This window comes from Sycon ciliatum, chromosome 2, assembly GCF_964019385.1.
Source record: "Sycon ciliatum chromosome 2, ocSycCili1.1, whole genome shotgun sequence".
NCBI classification, from domain to species: Eukaryota; Metazoa; Porifera; class Calcarea; order Leucosolenida; family Sycettidae; genus Sycon; species Sycon ciliatum.
In genome coordinates, this window is record NC_088644.1 from 25,862,984 (window position 1) to 25,885,606 (window position 22,623).

The window sequence follows — 22,623 nt, forward strand, 5'->3', positions numbered from 1 at the left end:
GTACAAACTGGTTAAAATGTGTGCAAAAAGCTTCGTCGTATCCGGTTGCATGTGGCTGGCTAGCGCTTGCAGAAGCTAGTATCAGGGAGTTGTACAAGCAAATGAGGTCCTTGACCTGCTGGGTGTATGCGGACAGCACTCAGTTGCATGCACTTGTCATTTTCCTCACTTGTTTTACATACTGGGCACGCTAGTTGTACTGCATAGGACCTGTCTACATGTATGTACGATGTCACTGCTTTTGACATGCCACATGCTTATACAGTATGTGTGTTCAGTTATCCGGTTATCTCGCCTATCCGGATATTTTTGTGGAAAACAGATGTGTGCGGTTAAGCGAGGTCTGACTGTACTCTGTTTTATTCCGAGTACGATTATGTTTGAAAATCCGAGCGAGTACTCGAGTATTCGGTATAATTGTTTCACCCCTAGCTAGGATTGTTTTCAGAGCTGCCCTGCAATGCACGCATCGACACTCATGCGACAGTCTTCTTGCACTCCCAATGCAATAAAAGGCCAAACCAACCGGACTACAAGTCGTGGAGCTTGATCATGAATCGCTAGAGCCACTTTTGATACAATAACAACAACAAAAACCCATGTTTTGCAACAATATGCTAGTTTCGCAAGAATATGCTAGTTTTCTGCGAAACCTGCTGATTATGCTAGTGTAATGCTAGTTTCCAGAAAGTGCTAAATATGCTAGATATAATGCTAGCATTATCCGCCGGGGCCTAGCTACACGCCATGGTTTGCATTACCTACATACAGGAATTATGTCACTGCGGAGTTGCTTGCATGATGTGGCCACTACACATGATCGGTTAGGAGGGACAGACGGCCATCGCGGCTCCTCTGGTCTAGGGCAGCCAGGTGCACGGCAGTGGCACATTATCACAACACGGCACACCAAGAACATGTAAATCGCTGTATTTTGAAACCATAGCCGGGCATGGCTCAGTTGAGGCCAGTATCACTATCAGTGCTGGTAAAATATCGAATGCATGTGCAGGGGAGTCCACGGCCATACTGGCAGCTATTATAATACAAGTGATACCGGTATATTATTATGCGAGGCGCCAGATTGAAAGTACCAGTTTTGGATGCCTGAATGCGCTGTAGCCCGCACAGTTGTAGCTACACAGTGTATGTTTGCAGGCATGTAGCATAGCATAAGCCTCGATCATGGGCCTCCATACACGGATACAGTGTATTGTCTTGTGCCCCCCCCCGCTTCCCAATATCAGTTCACCACATCACTATTTGGCCCCCACCCCGGGTGACTGCCGGAGTCGTCAAGTCAGTGACTCGGACTCCCTTCTCTGCAGTTTTCGTGGCAGGGTCTGTGGGTGTGTCCTGAAAAATGTGGTCTCCGAGTTCGAGGAGGTCTGACCCCAGCTCTGCCTCTGCTGGGCCCTCACTGGCCTCAGCTCAGTGCCAGTGGACCGGATACTGGGACAGCTAGCGCGGCTGATCATCATGATCATGCGTGACTGATATGCAACGCGCGCAGTATGCGCACCTCGCCGGCGGGAGTCGCCGCGATACGGAGCGCATGCGCAATCGCTAATCGCGCAAAACACAACATTAACAGGCCATGAGTCGATCCATGACAACAAGAGTCCATATAAACCCCCCGGGTTATGGACTCTTGTCTTGATGACAACGAAAACAACTCACTGACGTCATGATTTAGGCCTTTTTTCGCTTTTTTTCATTTGATGGGCAATCAATGTTTTCAGTGTACGTTCGTTTTGAAATAAATTAATTGTTTTCAGAAGACTGAGTAATGACATGACTTTGTAGTTATTAATTTTGTTTGAATTGTTTCATTCCATTCCTCTGGCGGGGATATCTTGTTCTTCTTCTTCAAGATGGACATGGACGATATTTACAAGATGTTGATTGTGGGAACCTCAATCAAGCGCAAAAGACCCCCTAGCATCGTCAGTAGTTCGACTGACTTTTCGACGGGAAATGCCGAAACTGCTGCTGCGTTAGATTTTTTCGGTGACAACAAAAGGCAAGATGTGGCTGTATTAGATGAGCAGAAACCAATTTCTAGAAAGCGCTCAGCAGAAGATGACACTCCCTCTTCGTCACCGAAAAAGAAGAAAAGGGGTAAGTCCACACCATTATGATAAATTTTTAGAATTGCGATAAACAGAACGAGCTGACCAGTCATTTCACAAAGGCTTTATTGTGTTCAAAACGAGTGGATACGAAGGCAGTGAAGAACAGCTCGTTCTGTTTATCGCAGTTCTAAAACTATTGTTGCCTCGTCGCTTATTTCCATTATGATTTGTTTCGCATTTGTTCCTACATCTGATGATGGAACTGGACATTCTGATAGAAGTATAATAATGATATTATTATTCCCAATTTTTCTAACATTCAGGAACCCACTACACATGCTTCTCATATGCGTACAACGCTTACTCAAAAGATCATGAGCAAGATACACTGTATTTGCACAGTAGAACTTTTCCACTGTCCTCACGGTGCTCAATACCACAATGGGCAGGGCTTCCTTACAAAGAAAGTGAACGAGAGTTTGCTTGTAACTCGAGCTTCACGCTATGCGATTCTCGGGGAAATTGTAAACAGAAAACGAGAATATTTAAGTAATCGGCGAGGAGTAGGCCTGACCCAAAATTTCCCCGCACTGGTCGATATTTTGCGGCAACATTTTGGCCCCCTTTTCGCGAAATTTTGCTTGGCATTTCCTTTTACTGTCGATATTTTGATTCCATTTTGCCTGGTCATATCAGTTGGACAGCCACGTGAATTTGAATCTGCCGCGAACCGCCATATTTGCCATATTCGCACTCTTCCTCATAGAGATCTCAAATCTTTTTGCACGCATTTCTGTTTGAATTGCCCATGCACTCAAAGCATGCCGGTATTGGTATAACCCAGGACATCAGGAGAGGGAAAATCCTTCACTCGAGATCGGTCACTGAGATCAAGTTTGATTTTGGCGGACATATCGAGCGTGGTATCTCTGGCATGCGACATCATAGCTCTTCAGCCATTTTTGCATTGGAGAGCTGAGGTCTTTGTCTTCTTCCTAGGTACTTTGTGAAAATTCACCCAGATTTAAGTGTGTTACGAATGTTCGAGGACAGTTAAAGGGGAAGTATACCCTAAAATCAAATTTTCACCAGTTGTAGTCTTCTGGGTGCTGAGTCGAATGGTCTTGGTCCGAGGAAGCTGCGACGCTCCCTTCCTACTTGAATCCCAATCGAACTCGCGCACTTCCACCGAAACTGGGTGACTGCGCCCTACGAGATGGGGATTTGTATGCAAAATGTCACTAAAAGCGCCATTTCGTTCTTATAAAAGCACGGATGACCGCGATTGGCCCATATGTTGTAGTCTTTTGGACGCTGAGTCGACTGGTTTTGGTCCGAAAAGGCTGCCATGCAGCGTTCCTCCTTTATTCCCAATCGAACATGGTTGAACAAGCGGTCACGTGCTCCTGGGTGCCCAAATCACCTGGTCACCGCGCCAGCAGGCGACAACTTTCACACCAAGGTTCAACTCGAGTTCAACTCGAGTGACAGGACTGCACCCAAAAAAGGTCAAACAGGCTAGTAAGTTGTACCCTGCAGGCACGGTGACCAGGTGACCAGGTGACTGGTGTACGCAGGAGCACGTGACCGCTTGTTCAACCATGTTCGATTGGGAATAAAGGAGGAGCGCTGCATCGCAGCCTTTTCGGACCAAAACCAGTCGACTCATCGTCCAAAAGACTACAACATATGGGCCAATGGCGGTCATCCGTGCTTTTATAAGAACGAAATGGCGCTTTTAGTGACATTTTGCATACAAATCCCCATCTAGAAGGGCGCAGTCACCCAGTTTCGGTGGAAGTGCGCGAGTTCGATTGGGAATAAAGGAGGAAGGGAGCGTCTCGGCTTCCTCGGACCAAGACCATTCGACTCAGCACCCCGAAGACTACAGCTGGTGAAAATTTGATTTTAGGGTATACTTCCCCTTTAACTTCGTCAATCACAAGTGATTGATTCAAGTACAAAATCACTACTAATGGTAGCTATTAAAGGGGTTCTACTTTCAATCTGCTTGCACTTCGTAGATACCATGGTGGTCTCCCATGCTGTGTGTCACTAAGTGTGTGTGTTTGTGTGTAGCAAGCATGTACTAGTAAGTCAGCAGGGGGAATTTGAGTCTAGGAGGTGCAAATAGTTTAATTCTGCCCATTCCCTCGTAGAAATGCAGTCGTTCCATTCTGGACAGAATTTGTGAGCTTGTATGTACATGTAATTGGACAGGATCGCTCATCTGATTCGAATCCTACATTCTTTAGTACTGGTATATCAGTTCTCCAAAGTCCTATTGCCAGTATTGGGGTAAGTTTGCCAGTTGATTGGGTGCCTCAGACAATGATCTCTCTGTATGTCCAGGAGTTGGCCAGTAATGTTGTGCATCCAATAACGTTGTGCGTGCTACCTTCTCTTCTTGATTGTAGATGCTGCGTCCACGCCAGAACCCACTGAGTCACCCACTGGCAAGTCGTCAAAGAAGAAGAAGAAGAAGTCTTCTGAGCAGCAGCAGCAAGAACTTGTGGCTGCACAGCGTGAGAAGGTAGGTGAACACTTCAGCATTAAAAAGCACCTTGGATAAAACATGCGTTGTGGTGTAAAGTACTGAAGTACAATTTCTGATGATCCTGCTCTATAGCATGCCATTCATTTGAACTCGGATACTAACTTTAGTGTACGATTCTGCAGCTACAAACGAAAGTCCGGTGGAACGCAAAAAAGTGTATATCTCAACTCAACTCTCAACTGTTGTTTTGTTCTTGTTGTACAGGCCAATGCTGTTCGTAATCAGCACGAGATTTCTGTGAGAGGAACTGACATACCTGACTGCGTCGAAAGCTTTGATGAGATGCAAACGCTGTAAGCGAGTCGGTCGATGCGACCTTTCAGCATGGGGTGCATGTACATGTACATGTAGGTGTGTTTGTAACCGGTGGACGTTGCCAAAGCCATGTACAGTGTACATGTGCTTCAAAAGAAGTGGAGCATTGTTGACGCTGGTTATTGATTGCAGAGCCGTGACATATTCATTCTTGTTCTTGGGGGCAACTTTGAAGTACTAACACGAACTATAGGTGTACTGGCATGATTAGATAGCAGGTGTCATTCTTGCAGTGGTGATAGTCTGATTGTTGTCGCATTCGTTGAGCATGCTTTGCACAGAGTGTGGCAGAGCATGCGGCGATGTATTATGAAGGCATGACGTTACTGCTGTGTGCTATTTAATGACGTCGTTGTTCTATTGTTTGTTATTCACCGGTTTTCAGGTATAACTTTCCGCCGTACCTGTTGCCCAACATTCGCAAGTCGGGCTACAGTTCGCCAACACCTGTACAGATGCAAGCCGTACCGCTCATGATGATGGTGAGGGATGACCTTCATAGCCTTTCTGTTACGTATCCATGAGCTCCTTACTCTCCCTGTTTCTTGGGCTTTTTCTGCTGGCTATCTTGGATTGCTGTTCAAGTTCACAGTATTTAGATTTGCACTTGGCAGTATTAGTACAGTCCTGTACATGTACATGACATTGTATTTACTTCCAGTTTTGAGATTATCTGTGCGACCAGGTGTGAATTCACTCAATTCAGGAGCACATTTCGGGTTTAAATCTGAGACAGTCTAGGTTTTGGCAACTTCGTAGTGTCTAGTTGCAACTTTATAGTGTCTACAAAATGCCCCCCCCCCCCCCCTCCCCCCTTCGATGCCAGGTTGCAGCGCTAACGCCGAGACCTCTGGTCGGTCGAGTTGCTCCCTATACATCGGCACGTCGTCCCTACGCCCCCTGTGTCTTGTTTTGTGTTTGTCTCCACATGTCTCTTGGTGCGTCCAAGTGCACACGTTGCATGAGCGATGAATGAAAACGTCAAAGTCTATTGTGCAGTACATGCTAGTATTCAACCCATTCTGAAACCTGTAGAATGGCTGTGCTGTGTTTCTGGCTGGTTTTTGTTGTCAGCACCGGGAAGTACTGGTCTGCGCACCAACTGGCTCTGGAAAGACGGCAGCATTCCTTCTCCCACTGCTGGCTCATTTGAAGGTAAGTTTCAGACTGATCTGCCGGGCAACGGTGTTTGTTCATCAGATGTATTGAGGTTTTGGTGCATGTGTGTGAAAAGTGGTCCAATCCTGATTTTAGGCAAAGGGCCTTTATTTTGATTTGGTGGTTTTGTTGTTGTCTGAGAGTAGCATTGACGCAGAGCTGTCGTTTGTGTCTGTGATTTAGGAGCCGAAGAGAGATGGATTTCGAGCGTTAGTTGTTGCACCAACTCGGGAATTGTCGCGGCAGGTAAGCATTAGGAGTATGTGAGATCACGATCGCAACATACATTGGTTGGTTACTGGATTTGTCTCTCATTCTTCTCGTTGTTGGCATATGCTGTTGTTGATAGGACGTGGGTTTTGGACTGTCCTTTGTGCATAGAGTGCAGTAGTATTTTTGTAGAGAAAAATGCATGTATGTGCACTGCTGGTTACGTGTCTGTTCAGGCCAGGCACTGCAAGTATACCGGTAAGAGTACATACCGCACAAGAGTGTGCAACTGCCTGTACAACCTTTATACAGTGCTGCTATGACAGCAAAACTTCACATCACATGATATGGTTCAAAAGGCTACGCTGGCAAACAGTGCAAAGTGACCACAAGAGAGTTGAACCCAAAGCAGGGTTTGCTTGCAACTCTGTGTCTGTCATGCACAAAGTGCAAATGATGTGTACGAGTTTGTCAGGTGGTGTGAAGTTCTGCCGTTGCAGACCCCATAGCTGGAGTTGCACACCCTTGGGGGTTATGTACTCTTGATACCGGTTACGAGTTAGTTTAGCCATGCTGTGATGTGGTGTTGGCGTACTGTCATATTCGGGCTTGTGAGCATCCCACTCTCTGTACCGTGTTACCTGTTGTTGTTGTTGTTGTTGTTGTTGTTGTTGTTGTTGTTGTTGTTGGGCTTGTTACCTATTTTCATCATTTCACCTTTGTGTTGAACAGACCTTCCGCGAGCTATCCAGGCTATGCGATGGTTCTGGATTCCGTGTCCACGTGCTAACCAAGGCCACATCGTCGTCATTTGGTGCTTCCAGCAGTCAGCGATTTGGTACGTGCTCTGTCAGCCCCCATCATGATCTCATGTGGGCATAGCAGGGTGATAGTCTAGTCTTGTTGGTGTGGGCATGCATGCAATGTGGTGATCTGATCCTGGGATACTGTAGTGTAAATCTCAGGACACACATCATCAGAACAATGTGAGGCAAACGCATAGCACTTTATTTGAACCGTTCTAATGGTGTGCGTGTGTGTGTGTGGGGGGGGGGGGGAAGGGGTGTACATACCATAACTAGTATTAACTACGCAAATTATATTGTCTCCTCGTCGACTTTTCTTACATAGTTGTGCTCTGCAGCTCAATTTATTGTCGCTATAGCCGTTGAGTGTATAAACTGTTGTGTGTTGTACTTTGCCATGGTGTGTGTGTGTGTGTGTGTCTGTGTGTGTGTGTGTGTGTGTGTGTGTGTGTGTGTGCGTGTGTGCATGCGTGCGTGCGTGTGTGGTGTCTGTGTGTGTTGGATTTGTTGGATGTGTTGCAGACATCTTGGTTAGTACACCTAACCGGCTTGTGCATCTACTGGAGCAGGACCCATCGGGAATCGACCTGTCCGCGTATGTGTCTAATAGCTGTAGCTACTTGTTCTGCTGAATTCTCATATGATAGCTAGAGTCTTCCTTCTTGCGTTTTGGGGTGTGCGGGTGACTGGGTGTGCGGGTGACTGGGTGTGCGGGTGACTGGGTGTGCGGGTGACTGGGTGTGCGGGTGTGCGGGTGACTGGGTGTGCGGGTGACTGGGTGTGCGGGTGACTGGGTGTGCGGGTGACTGGGTGTGCGGGTGACTGGGTGTATATAATATATACTTGAAGTATGTGTGTACAGTCAAACCTCGTTAGGACGAACTAGGTTACTTCAAGGGACTGAACAAGTTCGTTTGTCTTATCCGGAGTTCTTCTTATCCAGATCTGACAAAAAAATTGATACAGTCAGACCTCGGTTAACCGCACACATCCGTTTTCCACAAAAATATCCGGATAGGCGAGGGAACCGGATAATCGAACACACATACTGTATGTAAGCATGGCATGTGCTGTACATTTGTAACCAACTATTTTCTTCCGGATGGCGAGGGATCCGGATAAACGAGGACCGGATAAGCGAGGTCTGACTGTATTCATATCTTAATGGATTGTATTTATATGAAGGTGCATGCTGTGGCACATGTAAAGCATTTATTCATAGCATAAGCCAGCAATCGGTACTAATATGTACAATGTGCAATGAATCCATGACGGCATGTTCTCCGCCTTGTAACACGCTGTCAATTCATTTTACCCGTACAAGAGGCCTCGATGTGTGTGTGTGTGTGTGTGTGTGTGTGTGTGTGTTTGTGTGCGTGTGTGTGTTTGTGTGCGTGTGTGTGTTTGTTTGTGTGTGTGTATGTGGATTCATGCATATTGGTGAGTGTGGGTGCATGTATGATGTAACTGTTACGTGTGACCGCCATGTGCGCATGTGCATGCTTTTCTGTTTTTATGTATTTGGGCCATCAAGTAGGGACTAAAAGTGTGCAGATCTAGCTTTGTGCACTGTCACAGCATGTTCTTGCTTGGTTTGGGCACGCACACCGGTATGCATCCTCATCACACTCTGTACTTACGCATATGCAATGCTCACTCACTGCCTTCCTGTGTTATATGTTTTCTTCACTGCAGTGTGCAGTGGTTAGTTCTGGATGAAGCTGATAAGCTGTTTGAGAAAGGAAAGGAGAGCTTTGAAGAACAGGTATTGCTGCGTTTCATACGTTGTACTTGAAGTGCTTGTTGTGTCACTTGGTCGATCATACCACCATTCACCATGCATCCTGGCACTAACCTACGCACAGCGCATGCAGTACAAATCGTAGAGTACAATAGCATTCATTCACTAGTGCATACTCCATTGCAGACCAGCCAGGCATGTACAATCCCACCTGGGAAAACACATGTACTGGAAACAATCAAACACACGGCAGAAGTCTGTTTTCCCTGAAGAAGACTGAGGTTTCAGTATTTGGTGTGACCGCCATCTTTGTCAATCACCTCCTCCACTCGCCTTGCCATCACCAGGTTTGAATGTATCCCATTCGGCTGTTAGGGCAGCACACAATTCCTCGACAGTTTGGCGCTTGTGCATGATGGCGTTACGCTTCAGATTTAAGTTCAGAATCGCCCACAGGTTTACAATGGGGTTGAGGTCAAGAGAGGAGTGAGGTTGAAATAGGATGGAAGGAACTCCATCGGCCAGGAGGAAGTGCTGTGCCTCAGCTGAGCACTGTCAAGTGGCGTTGTCCAACTGTAGTACCCAGTCACCATCACAGAACATGTTGGCCGCTGGTGCAATATCCATCATGACGGTGTACGAAAACGTCCCGTGTTCCAGGTAGGAGCGAAGGGCAATTGCCGACGGTACGAAGGATGCTAATGGCTCCGAGAACATGGACTTTGGCAGGGAACTGACTCTGTGCCACGGTTGGTTTGCCCCGCGATGAGAAAACCACATGCACATTTGCTCGTCTGGGCTGACAGCGAAGCATGCCTCATCAGCGAAGACGATCCGTGTCCCACCCGCCTGTATGGATAGTAGTAGTGGATAGTTGGATACACAGGAAGCATGAGTTTTGAAGTCTGAAGAAAATTGTGAACGGTCGCTGATTGGATGACGACTACACCATAGCATAGTGGTACTCATGCAGCGCTCCCGTCAGTTCACCATATGGCTGCCAACAGGTGGTAGGTTTCTGTGTGTGTGTGTGTGTGTGTGTGTGTGTGTGCGCGTGCGTGCGTGTGTGCGTGCGTGCGTGTGCATGTGCGTTTGTGTGTCAGAGTTTGGGGGGTTCAGGGGGCGTCGGCCGTTGGGCGGTTCAATAGCCCATTGAGTCATCTTTCCAAGGTTTCTTTTGAGTCTCTTGTGACCAGTTTTGGGAGTACGTACAAGTGTGTGGGTGTGGGTGTGTGTGTATGCGTTTGTTTGACTGTTTGTCTGTGTGTCCTATGTGCATAGATCTCTACCGTGCTTGCAGCGTGTACACACGGACAATGCTGCCGTGCCCTCTTCAGTGCTACACTTGGCAATGGTATTGAAGACTGGTGTCAGGGCTACCTGGCCAACTACACACGTATTATTGTCGGCCAGAAGTAAGTGATGCACAGTGGTTACTGTATTGGTAAACTCCGTGATTGTGATGGCTATCAACACACTGTATGCCACGTATACAGTCCTTCGCAGACTACACAAACAGAAATGCACGTGCACACACACACACACGCGCGCGCGCGCGCGCGCACACACACACACACACACACGTGCGCACACAGCTATCGGTCTAGCTTTGGAATGTGTATGGACTGTGAAGACTACACGATGTTTGGATCATGAGCTCTGTTCCATTCATGAAGCGTAACACAAGATGAGGATTTTGTTGACCTCGTGTTGCTTTTGAATATTTTCACAAATACCATTAAATATATAACCTGTATGGAAATACCTCCAAATAGTTGGTCGATTACTGGTAGACTTCAGTGCTGTTGTCTCATGTCACTGCATTGTACTGTGGTGTATGACAGACATGCTATTTCTATTGTGCTGTGTTTGGCCAGGGGTGCTGGAGCTGGGAGCATAAACCAGCAGCTCAAGTTTGTCGGCCAGGAGTATGGCAAGATCCTGGAGATGAGAATGATGGTGAAGCGCGTGAGTTGAGTACCCAATGCGATTTCCTAGCAACTGACATTCATGCTACATTTTTGCTGCTCATCTCTTCACAATTCTTCTAAGTGCTATATCCATGTACATGTACTCAAGTGTACTTCGAAGTACCGTACTTCCCCATATATAAGCGCATGGGCTTATAAATGAAAATTTGCTACAAAAAAGATGTTTTGCTGTGTGAACATGTTCGGGTAGAAGCCCATGCGCTTACATGTGCAATAAAGGTTTGTCTGTGTCCTAAACAATGGTGTTATCACAATGCTTAGCAGTATATTCAGCACCCCGTGGTTCACCAATAGTGTTCACATATAAGCGCATGCGCTTATAATTGGGGGGTGCGCTTATGTCCGGACATAAGCACATGCGCTTATATGTGCGGAAATACGGTATGACTTTTGTTTTTAGATTCTGCATGGTAAACTTTGTCAAAATCGTATCGTTTTGATTATAGAAGACCTTTGCATCCATGCGCACGCTTACACTACTACAACACAAACCACCATTGTCCATTCATCAACTACAAGTTCCGTCGAGAAGAATTATAACCAATACCAAGAGTACATAACCCAAGAGTGTGCAACTCCAGCTATGGGGTCTGCGACGGCAGAACTTCACATCACGTGATGAACCCGTGCACTCTAGTGCATGATAGATACTGGGTTGTACGCAGCCCAGCTTTGGGTACAACTCTCTTGTGGTCACTTTGCACTGTTTGCCAGCATAACCTTTTGAACCGTGTCACGTGATGTGAAGTTCTGCCGTCGCAGCACAGCATAGAGGTTGTGCAGGCAGTTGCACACTCTTGGTTATGTACTCTTGCCAATACCAAGGAGACCCAGACACGAAAGAATGGAAAATAAATTAATAAAATTAATGTTAAAAAAACTGCAGAACGAAAATAAACGCGAAGGAGAAATAAATTTGAGAGACTTTAGAGAAATAAGAATATAGTTTGCACCTAGCTAGAGGTGAGAGCAGCACTGTCAGATAATGGAAAGACGGAGTTAGAAAAGGAGAAAGGCGACGAAGTTGCAGACTGAAACTACAGGAATTTCAAGTAAGACGTGAACACTAAACAATTTATATGCATACTAAATATTCGTGAACAGCAGCTCTCGACACTCCCATCAAACAGAAGTGTGAATGCACTAGAAAGAGAAATGAACAAAGAAGGTTGTGAGCGAAAGGGTAGAAATATAATAGGTTTTACTTACCTTAAAACTGTGAAGTTACAGTCGTCCACCTTGCTATGTTTTGGCGTGCTTTATCGGCAGCCTTGCGCCTGGGACAGGTGGATGATGGCGGTGGTGCTTGCACTACGGGAGCATCATCTGATTGCTGGCTGCTGACGACTGCGGGGGCATCAGCAATTGACAAGACATCATCATGGGTATCCCACTGCAAACCAAGCACCTTGACATGACGAGTCGTAACGATATCATCAGCTGGTAGAGTAGCCTGAGGTGCTGTGCTGTTGGCTGTCCATTTGCGCAAATCCATTGACGCACTGGAAAATGGACTTGGCCTCCTCATGCACGGGAAGAACATCAGAAGCATCAGAGACGCCAATTTACGCATTGTCAACGTAGATGTTCTGAGCGATAAAAGTGGCAAGATCAGTACACTGCAGCTGCAAGTGGTGACGAATAGTAGCTTCCAGCAGAAACAGACTGGCAACTATACCGAACGGCGTCCTGCAGAAGCGATAGACTGCCAACTCGTCCTTGGATGTGGCAGGGTTTGCCGGATCTTGAAACCAGAGAAAACGTGTGACATCTCGGTCATCCGGATGAATGCTGAGCTGGAGAAACGCTTTCTCTATGTCAGCCAACAGCTCAATAGTGTGGCAACGGAAGCGGAGAAGTATGCCACAGAGATTCGGCAAGTTGATTGGGCCACAATGCATGCACTCGTTGAGACACTTCTCTGCTTTGGACGACTTTGCCGGGGCATCATACACAATGCGCAGCTCAGTGGTCACCTTGGAAGGTGTCACGACTGGCTGATGAGGCAGGTAGTGCTTGACTGTGCGAGTTGAAGTGGTTGTAGACACACGTTCAACAATACCAAGCTCAACCTGAGACTGAATCTCAGCATCATAGCGCAATAGCAGATCATGGTCCCTAGCCAGCTGTTTAGCGAGGGATGTCAAACGACCGAGTGCGAGGCCAAAGTTATCTCGCAAGTCAGGTGGTTCAGACTTGCACGGCCAAGCGTTCTGTAGCGCACACAAATACCGCACAAATACCACAGAATCAGGAGCAGAGGCATGCGAGCTGTCTGCGGTGGCTGGATTGGGGTTTCAACTTTCCAGACAACAGATTTCCCAATCGAGATGGAATGAGGAATAGACCAGAAGGCAACCGTGTTGGCAGACCACTCTTGAGGTTATCGTTTTGATTATAGAAGACCTTTGCAACCATGCACACGCTTACACTACTACAACACAAACCGTCTCCCAGTTCCTCGTCAGACAGGAGCGTGCGTAACCTGGCTTGCTCGGAAATCTCTGTCCTTTTTATCAGCTGTTCCTTTATCGTGGTGTACGGATTGACGTTAGGAGGACGTAAGACGAGATCCCTTATTTCCTGCACAAACTCAGGGGCCAAGGCGCTGACAACGTGGTCAAACTTAGTGTGCTCGGTCCGGATCTGCCGCGTGTGGAACAACGCCTCAGCTTGGGCAAACCAAATGTGGGGGTCATGGGGCCAGAACGGTGGTAGCTTTATGGCAACAGCATGAACGGCTGCTGGTTGCACTTTGTCTGTGTTCTGGCCAGGGCACAGGCGCTGCTGTGCAGACAGATACATAGAAAGTGCGTTAGCTCGGCCAAGGCCCGCACCTGTACTGCGTTGTGGGGTGACAGGATTCGACATGTTCGGATGGTTTGGACGGTACTGTGATATAGACGATGACAGACTCGATCCAGAAATTCTAGTACGAACGCGATCCAGGAACTGCACACAAACGCAACACTGAAATAATAGAACGGGGTCACCAATGTAGGGTCCTTGCCCTAGCACACAGATGGCGTAAATCAGTAGAGGTGTATTATTATTGTAATATTGACAAAGCAATGAAAGAGAGATAGAAAGGCAAATTACCTTAGATGAAAACCAAACTATCTACTGGCCTAAAGCTAAGGTTGAGAATCATTATGTCTTGGCAAGGAAATGGTGTACATGTGTAGTAATAGGGAGGTTTCGCTCTACGGAATTACGTATGAAAATAACGTAGGAACGGCACGGAATTTTCATACGTAAAAAAATCAGAGCTGTTGGGTTTCGCTCTACGTGATTTCTCCATAACTGCTAAACATGCGTTGTTGCTTTGGAGACGCGTTGGCTGCATGCGCCCACCGCATGCACCATGAACCGAAACCGCGTTTTCCATTATATTTTGCACGTGATGTACGGTGTGTGTACCTTGTGTTTCGCGCGGCTTGAACGTTGCCATGGACAAATGCGGAAAATGCGAAAAAATATTTCAAAAAGTCCTACGGAGGACCCAACGTAGGAAACAGTTTTCCTACGGAAATCCGTAGAGAGATTTACGTATGAAAGTTGCCCTCGCTCCCCGGCGCGTACGACATACGGATTTTCATACGTAATTACGTAGAGCGAAACCTCCCTAATGACATAGTACAGTGACAGTGTGTAAATGCCATATACAGTATACAGATACGCTACGGTATAAATGCCTGGCGAAATACGAGGATGCATGATAGCGTTGCGATCGCGTGGTCAGGTGCACTGTGATGCCATAGAAACAAAGATGGCGGCGCATGGAGCGCGTCTAGCACGAGGTAGAAAGAAAGGAAAATAAAGTTTAATAAATAAACTGCAGAGCGAAAGTAAACGCGGAGGAGCAATAAATTTGATAGTCTTTAGAGAAATAAGAATGTAGTTTGCGTCTGGCGGAGGGTGCTTGCACCTAGCTACAGAGGTGAGAGATAATGGAAAGACTGAGTTAGAAAAGGAGAAAGGTGACGGAGTTGCAGACTGAAACTACAGGAGTTTCAAGTAAGACGCGAACACTAAATTTATATGCATATTAAATTTTCGTGAACGGCAGTTCTTGACAAACTTGGGACGGCTTGACCGCTTATAATGTTGACTTTGCCCTCTTCTTTGTGCAGGGTATGAACCTCCCTGTCCTGGTCTTTGTACAGTCGAAGGACAGGGCGAAGGCGCTATTCAAGGAGCTCGTGTATGATGACATGCGTGTGGACGTGATCCACTCTGACCGCACACAAGCACAGGTACATGACACTTGGCATGGGTTTAGCGTGCACAGATGCTTTGAAAGTGCCTTGTAAATTTCATTCTCTACCGAAGTTACTTGAAGTACTACATTTGAAGTCATGCAGAATGCTACTGAAACGTTGCGAGTGTGGAGTTCAACATTAGCAGGGTTCTGCAACGCAACAGTCTGAGAGCTGGCATGTCTGAAAGAGGATCATGACCCGAGTAATATTCCGTAGCACCACTCATTCCCGGGCACCTCGTAACCAAAGGGTGTCCGTTTATGAGACTCACCTGTAATTCGGAAATACTCCACTACCATACTGGAAATGAACATCATTCTTTTCAATTCAGCTCACTGAGCCAAGATCGATAGCATTCACATGCATGCGCAATAGGATCTGCAGGTTATGGCCATTCGTGTGATGAGAAATAGTTTAGTTGACTGCCAAGACAATGAAGGCAATCTCCGGACTTGACTGATGGTACCTGCCTGCAAGGTGTCTGGTTGAGCTAGGTGTCCGGATATGAGAGGTCCGGATAAGAGAGATTCTAAGAGACTGTAATTTTAAGTTCTATGGCGAATGTTGCACCTTTCCCTGAAACTAATGAATATTATTATTTATAATGAAACTTAAAAAAATTCGACGAGGAGACAATAATTTTAATATGGCAATAAGTAGGACGAGCTGAAGCGACATGTGGACTACTTTATTAACAATGTAAGCGATGGAGACGATGCAAGAAACAACCTAAAGGGTAAGGAAAAATACATGTAAGAAGAAAAAGGGCAATGGAAAAAAAGATGATTCGAACAAGTTTTCGTACAACACTCTTCAGGAATCACCGTTGTACTAAAGAACAAAATGAGAACAAAGGAAATAATATATCCACTCCACTTCACATCCTTCCACCCAGTGCGCAATCTGAGAGGCCCAAACGCGGGAGGCCTAGGAAAAACCCATCACCTAGACGGCAGGATAGTTCCCTGCCGCTGTCTGCCGCTCCCCCTCTGACATCTGTGTTGGACGGGCTGGAGCTTGGCAGCTCTTTGGAGGTGCGTGCAGAACCGCCACTGGTGCAGCCCTCGGGTGTGCCTAAGTCTGTGCCTCTGGGTGCTTTGCATGGGGCTGTGCCTCGAGTGGTGACAGCACCTCTGCCTCCCCCTGATCCTCCTCCTTCGAGGTCTGTGTTGGTGGGGAGCACCCGCGGCGGTCGATTTGTCCCACCGGAACCAGAGCTGGATTCAACAGAAAGACCAACAACCATGGCTGCAACAACAACACCAGCTTCACATCCAACAACAACACCAGGTTCACATCCAACAACAACAACAACTAATCCACAAAACAAAGCAGCAAATGACAGACCACGGAGATCTACAGCAGATTACAACCGGACCTATGAATTCACGGTAAAAATACAAAGGAAACAATCGGAAAGGACGACGACTGACGTGAAGGCAACGGCATTACGGGTTGGCGTGGGTGGTGAAGGTGAGACGCAGGACGATGCAAGTGAGGAGGAGAGTCAAACCGCGGTGGATGACGGAGCGGGTTCTGATTCCGACAGTGAGGGAGAAGGTGAGCTGAGTGAGGGTGAGAGTGAGTGTGAGGGTGTGCGCGTGAGTCGAGATTGTGTGCGTCCGTCTCGTAATAACAAGTCTTCAGTATACAATCATTTGGTTTCTAGTACTGACTGTTGTCGTACTTATTCTGATTCCTGTTTTTCTGTTTTGTGCCGTGCTCGTCATGGTTATCTTTTGCAGTTACAAGTTTTGGAAGCTGTTTGTCAGCGCATTCATAAGCCAAATTTGTGTGTCCAGAAAGATAGTGTTATTACCCTAAAATTGTTCAAATAATGTTCTGTTGTGTAGTGTGGCAACGTTGTTGCCACTTGTGCCTAAATGTGTTTTGTCACCTTCTTGTTTATTATTGTTACTATTATCATTCGTTCTCACTTTTTTGTTTTTGTTGCTGATACACACTTGTCACGCTTAGTTCTTACTTGTATACCCTTGTTTTCTGCACACTTTTGTGAGAAATCGCACCTCGATATTCCAGTGCTGTCATTGTATCGTGTCACCCTACCTTGATTGCTATATTATTTCCTTTGTTCTCATTTTGTTCTTTAGTACAACGGTGATTCCTGAAGAGTGTTGTACGAAAACTTGTTCGAATCATCTTTTTTTCCATTGCCCTTTTTCTTCTTACATGTATTTTTCCTTACCCTTTAGGTTGTTTCTTGCATCGTCTCCATCGCTTACATTGTTAATAAAGTAGTCCACATGTCGCTTCAGCTCGTCCTACTTATTGCCATATTATAATGAAACTAATGAATATTATTATTTATAACAAATGCACCTGACTCACTGTCCTTCCTGGCTGTCGTTGCTGATGTGCCCTGTTCTTTTCTCTCTTTTAGCGAGACAGCATCATCAGTGCGTTCAGAGCTGGAAAGGTAGGACTTAATGAGATAGTTATTCTTATCCAAGGATTGTTAGATAGTATAGCTGTGACTGCAATGTGCCACTGTAGAGTACCAGGTATGCTGCCAACTACAGTTGTGCTAGGTGAAATGCCGCTGAAATGGCACTCTATTGATTTTAAGTGATATAATCCGACTGGTCCAGTGTGCCAGCAACTTTGGGTTGGATTTTGCCCGGCGCAACTGTATAATAATTATTATACTTGCACTTTAAACTTAAAGTACTATAAATCAAAGAGTATTTCGTACACAGCAACTAATGGAGTAATGCTCTGTTGACAAAGCTTCAATACGATCAAGTACCAGGTGACAGTTTGGGAATGGGGCGAAGCACTCCTGAGAGGACTGCTGTACTTTGGCAAGAGTGGGGAACTGCTGGGTTATCAGTCCTTCATACAGTACGCGACGCAGCGATGCTATCCATGTATGGGTGATGTTCGTCACCATGTTGTCGGGCATAGCAAACCTAACGCTAAGATCAATGTTCGACAAGTTTCATCTCACTTTCATCAGGGTTAACAGCAGCTGATCCTCTACGAGTTGCCAAAGCTTTTACTGTCCAGCCATTGTGGTACACAACTTAAATCTGGCACGTAATGTTCAGCAATCTACAGAATTCACTCACATTGAGCAGGCCAGTATAGTACTGGGCGAGGTTGCCCCCGTTGCTCATATCCGCAAACATGAAGCGTTTGTGAGCAAGCTCTTCTTTGCCCACCTCATATTTCCTCCGGAGAATAGGATATCAAGAGACTGAAGGAAGAAGTCAGACTTCGCAGCATCGTGCTTGGGGTGGGGTGTATGGGGTGGGGGGTGAGACAGTACATGTACATCAGTCACTGGCAGTGCGGCGATAAGTTCTAAAATTGCAGCCTGGCATCACCATCTGTAACTGTCCAACTGTAAATAAAAGAAGACGAAAGCATAGAAAATGACTATGTACGAGTGAGCTGAGAGGCGCATGTCGAATGCAGACAAATCTGTTTCCCTCAGTAGTCAATCCACATACTGACACAAATCATTCGTACCAGTAAGGATGGAAACTACACATCAGCACCTGTACGGAAAAAAGTGGCCACCACCAGTCATCAAATTCCCAACAGTCTCTGTCAGTCCATTGAGATACGCCTAGAAACAGTACAGTACGGTCGGGTGCCGAAGAACTAGGGGTCAACCTGATAGCCTGGACCGTTCTTGTGTTCATGTATGCGCAGTAGAGTCACCTTTCGTTTATCGCTATGCTGTGTTTGGTGAAATTCTAGCCTGCCCGTTCTTCGGCACTACGTTCTTCAGCACTACGTTCTTCAGCACCCAGCAGTACTGTATACCAGTGTTCATAATAATATTCGTGGCTTCGTATATTTTGTCACTTACTGACACATCTTTACCTGTTGAGCTCGTTTTTCCTTGTCCATGGAGAAGCGAAAATAGGAACACCTATTTCTCAGGTGCTGGTGATTACACTCAGTAGCTAAATCCTGTACCATGTAACATATACCGCGAAGAATGTTTTTCTTGAAGACGAAAGACAGAACATTATCCTAGCCAGCTTGCTCGCTATCCAGTCAAAGCTATACTGTGGTCACTGGAAACAAGAAGACCTTTGGGTGACATGACTTGTTTGTCACCGCTTGCTCAGTCAGTATGCGTTGTCAAGAACATGTGACGATGACTGACGGCGCCAATGGCTTATAACGGAGCAACGGTTTTGGGCAAGGATTTCAAGTAGCCAGGTGGCTTGAGCAGATTGTTCATTTTTTTTAACATGCCAGTTTTATATTTTATTTGCTCCATCTGAGCTCTGACTTGCTACCCCAGTTGCTAACACTTACTGGATACCTTCAGACCTTCTCGTGTTGTGCCGCCGTCCTATTCGAAACCTAGAGCTTGCTTTCTCATCTGCCAGCCTATTTTTCACATTTGCGTATGTGTTCGCCTGTGCGTGTGCATGCTTGTATTCTGTAGATTTGGATTCTGATATGTACGGAGCTGATGAGCCGTGGCATTGACTTCAAGGGTGTCAACACCGTCATTAACTACGACTTCCCCACATCAGCCGTCGACTACATTCATAGAATAGGTAAGAAAACCATTTGGTGTCGCAGAAGTTGACTAAAGTTCCACTTTTGCAACGTGCGACACGCAACATACATCAATGGAGTGCAACTTTCTATGCTGAGTTCATGTGCAGTGCACATGCCTAGTTCATACACTGCATTGGGGTGTCACAGAAACCAAACCGGTTGTGAATCATGGGTCGCAGTCGCTTCTATTTTCAGGTGTCGCATGTCGAGCATCGCATAGATTAGGGCCCGGGGTTGACTTGCTGATGATATCCTTGCCACTGTTGCTGATGATGCTGGACTGTGTGTGCGTGCGTGTGTGCGTGCGTGCGTGCGTGCGTGTGTGCGTGCGTGTGTGCGTGCGTGTGTGCGTGCGTGTGTGCGTGCGTGCGTGCTGTTGTATAGGACGCACTGGCCGTGCTGGTCGCAGTGGTGATGCCATTACGTTTTTCACTGAGAGCGATTTCGTCAATCTGAGAAGGTAAGCCTGTTGCTCATGGTGGTGATAACATCACCATCACTCAGCTCATTTTCAGCCAGTATGCCGGTCAACATAATAATATTCTGTTGCATATTCTGTTGACCAGCTCCACTGCTTGAAAGTTAGCTGAGGACACAACCATTTTTCCCGCTATTTTGCGGGCTTGTAGTGTGCGGGTGAACCTTTGGATTTGAATTCTTGCCTGTCATACTTTATAACAATATCAATATCATGTCTTGTTTGTGTGCAGCATTGTGAATGTGATGGTAGCATCAGGCTGTGAAGTGCCAGAGTGGATGCTACAGCTAAAGAAGCCCAGCAAGTGAGTGCCATCGGGGTTTTTTCTCTATTTCCCTCTGTATCGCCGTCGGATCATTGAAAGTGGATACTACGTGCACACGCAATGATGGTTCGATTAAGACATCATTGTGAGAGGGGCATTGCCACTACCTTTCCTTATTGCAATCATGCCCTTTGCTCGTGTCTTTGTTGCACTGTGTTTGTATGTGACCAAGCTATTGTTTCTCACTCATGGATTGTTTGGACTGTGTGTTATTGTTGTGCCCACAGGAGAGACAGAAAGAAGCTTCGACAGAAGCCAACGGAGCGCAAGACACCATCATCTATGGTCAAGCACGACATTACACAGGCCAAGAAAAAGCGGTGAGTGCCAAGAGTATGCCTTGAGGTGGTTGTTGTGCGGATGTGTTTCAAACACGCTAGCTTTCACATACTGATGGCCCTGCTGGAATGTTTGATGATTCAAACCACTCAAAGAAGAAATGTCAGCACTCGTTTCTCCCCTACTTCGAATTGTTCACTATCAACTCGGACCTTATTTAATTTTTTCCTGGGAAACAGCTTTTCGTCAGCCCGGAAAAATCGCCCACTTGTGTCATTGTGATGCAAGGAAAAGCTTTTTTTATAGGAAACACAAGGAAGATGAAAAAATATATTTTTAAAAAACTGGATTTGAGCACTCAACCCCTGGAAATGGTATCCCGGAAAGTCAGAGTTCCAGCCAACTGCTTCTGGATGAGTGAGGTTCAATTGTACCTCACTGCAGTTATTGGCCATTCACGTACGTATGTTATGCTGACCATGTTCCAGCAGGTTTTCCGTTCTCAGTATAGGTCGCACTGAACATCTTCCAGGATGGAATCCGGATAGCGTATGTGAAGGGCCCAATACTGGAATTAGAATGAATCCTTTCTGACTCAGAAGTTGTCATTTATAGATTTTCCAGCCATATTGATTACATAACAGTAGTAGTTTGGGCGGAGTGGTGGATTGTGTTCACGTCATCACATGTAGGACTATGTTCTGAGAGTGCAGTAATGCTTCATGCCATCTTCAATCCATGTTAGTATGGCGAGAAAAATATATTTTTTCAATTGCTTTGCTTGACTATGTTTTGTTTCATCTAATCTTGATGTGCCTCTGTGTGTCTGTGATCATTCTGTTATTTGTTCTCTCCGGTGCAGTGAGATGATAGCGGCATCCAAGAAAAGAAAGCAGCGTGCTGCTGAAGAAGCCTGAGCGGGGTCTGACTGAATTTTGGTTCGTGCCCATCTCTCACTGCCTCCTTTATCAGGCTATTGTCCTGCCATGCTGCTCACATGGTGCTTCCCCTGTGCTCTCTGGTACTTTTCTGTTATGACCGTATCGGCCTGTCACAACCTGCTAAGCATTATGGTATTTCCTGTCACAGCCTCCAACTTCTGCGTGCCTGTACAGCATTTGCTTATCACCGTTAGCAGTGCGGGTATAGGTCTTTGTGTCCACGCACATGTCCTGTATTGGGTAAATGTGCTTCGCTTAACACTACACTGTTGCTGGGCTGCGCTATGATATCGGCTGGTGGGTGTAGTAGTCACATTGGCCAATCTGGAACATCTGGAACGTTGCTGTTTTGTATTTAGAGCAGCTTGTTTGTATGTCGCTCTCATAGATTTTGAAGATTGATGAACTTTATTATAGCAGAATTTCCATCTCTTTCTTTAGTAACCCCCTCAAACTTCAGTTTTGTACCGATCTGCTCTGGTTGCACGAGTTGCCAGAACTTGCACGAGTTGCCAGAACTTTACAACTTTCACTGGTTGTGTACCGTGTACATGTTGGTAACACAGATCATGCTGTCTACTGCATGCGTTGCATTGGGTGTTGAATCCAGAGGGGAACTACCGGTAACTTTTGAGAACCTGAATCAGTACGGTACGCAGGGAGCCGAGAAATCCATTTTTACGACCCCGGACAATTGATGAGACTGTGAGCTATGGTTGTGCTACTTGAGTAGCTGTGCTGTATACCGCTCGCCTGTCAGATAGGTATCATGTGAGTTGCCATGGTGCCGGGTACTCTGTAAATGACAGTGAAACTTGTTACCGGCTCCTGAAGCAAATATGCACCATAATTATATCTACTAATCTAGATCTATGTAGGGAGTCGTAGATGAGTAGTTTTTGCCTGGTTTGAAGTGCACCCTGCATTGTTTAGATAT

General features: G+C 46.2%; 1 protein-coding gene across 1 annotated transcript; it reads left to right on the top strand.

Moving 5' to 3' along the window:
* The first annotated feature begins 1,793 nt into the window (after positions 1 to 1,793).
* Positions 1,794 to 22,265, top strand: LOC135809375 (probable ATP-dependent RNA helicase DDX52). The gene is made up of 18 exons (XM_065322717.1): positions 1,794 to 2,121; positions 4,493 to 4,608; positions 4,837 to 4,925; positions 5,333 to 5,429; positions 6,022 to 6,102; positions 6,289 to 6,351; positions 7,048 to 7,153; positions 7,644 to 7,716; positions 8,817 to 8,886; positions 10,144 to 10,277; positions 10,740 to 10,830; positions 14,987 to 15,109; positions 17,517 to 17,552; positions 19,545 to 19,659; positions 20,048 to 20,123; positions 20,374 to 20,445; positions 20,694 to 20,786; positions 21,608 to 22,265. Exons 1-18 carry the CDS (start codon positions 1,875 to 1,877, stop codon positions 21,660 to 21,662), a joined length of 1,737 nt encoding a protein of 578 aa, XP_065178789.1. The 5' UTR covers positions 1,794 to 1,874; the 3' UTR covers positions 21,663 to 22,265.
* The last annotated feature ends 358 nt before the right edge of the window (positions 22,266 to 22,623 follow it).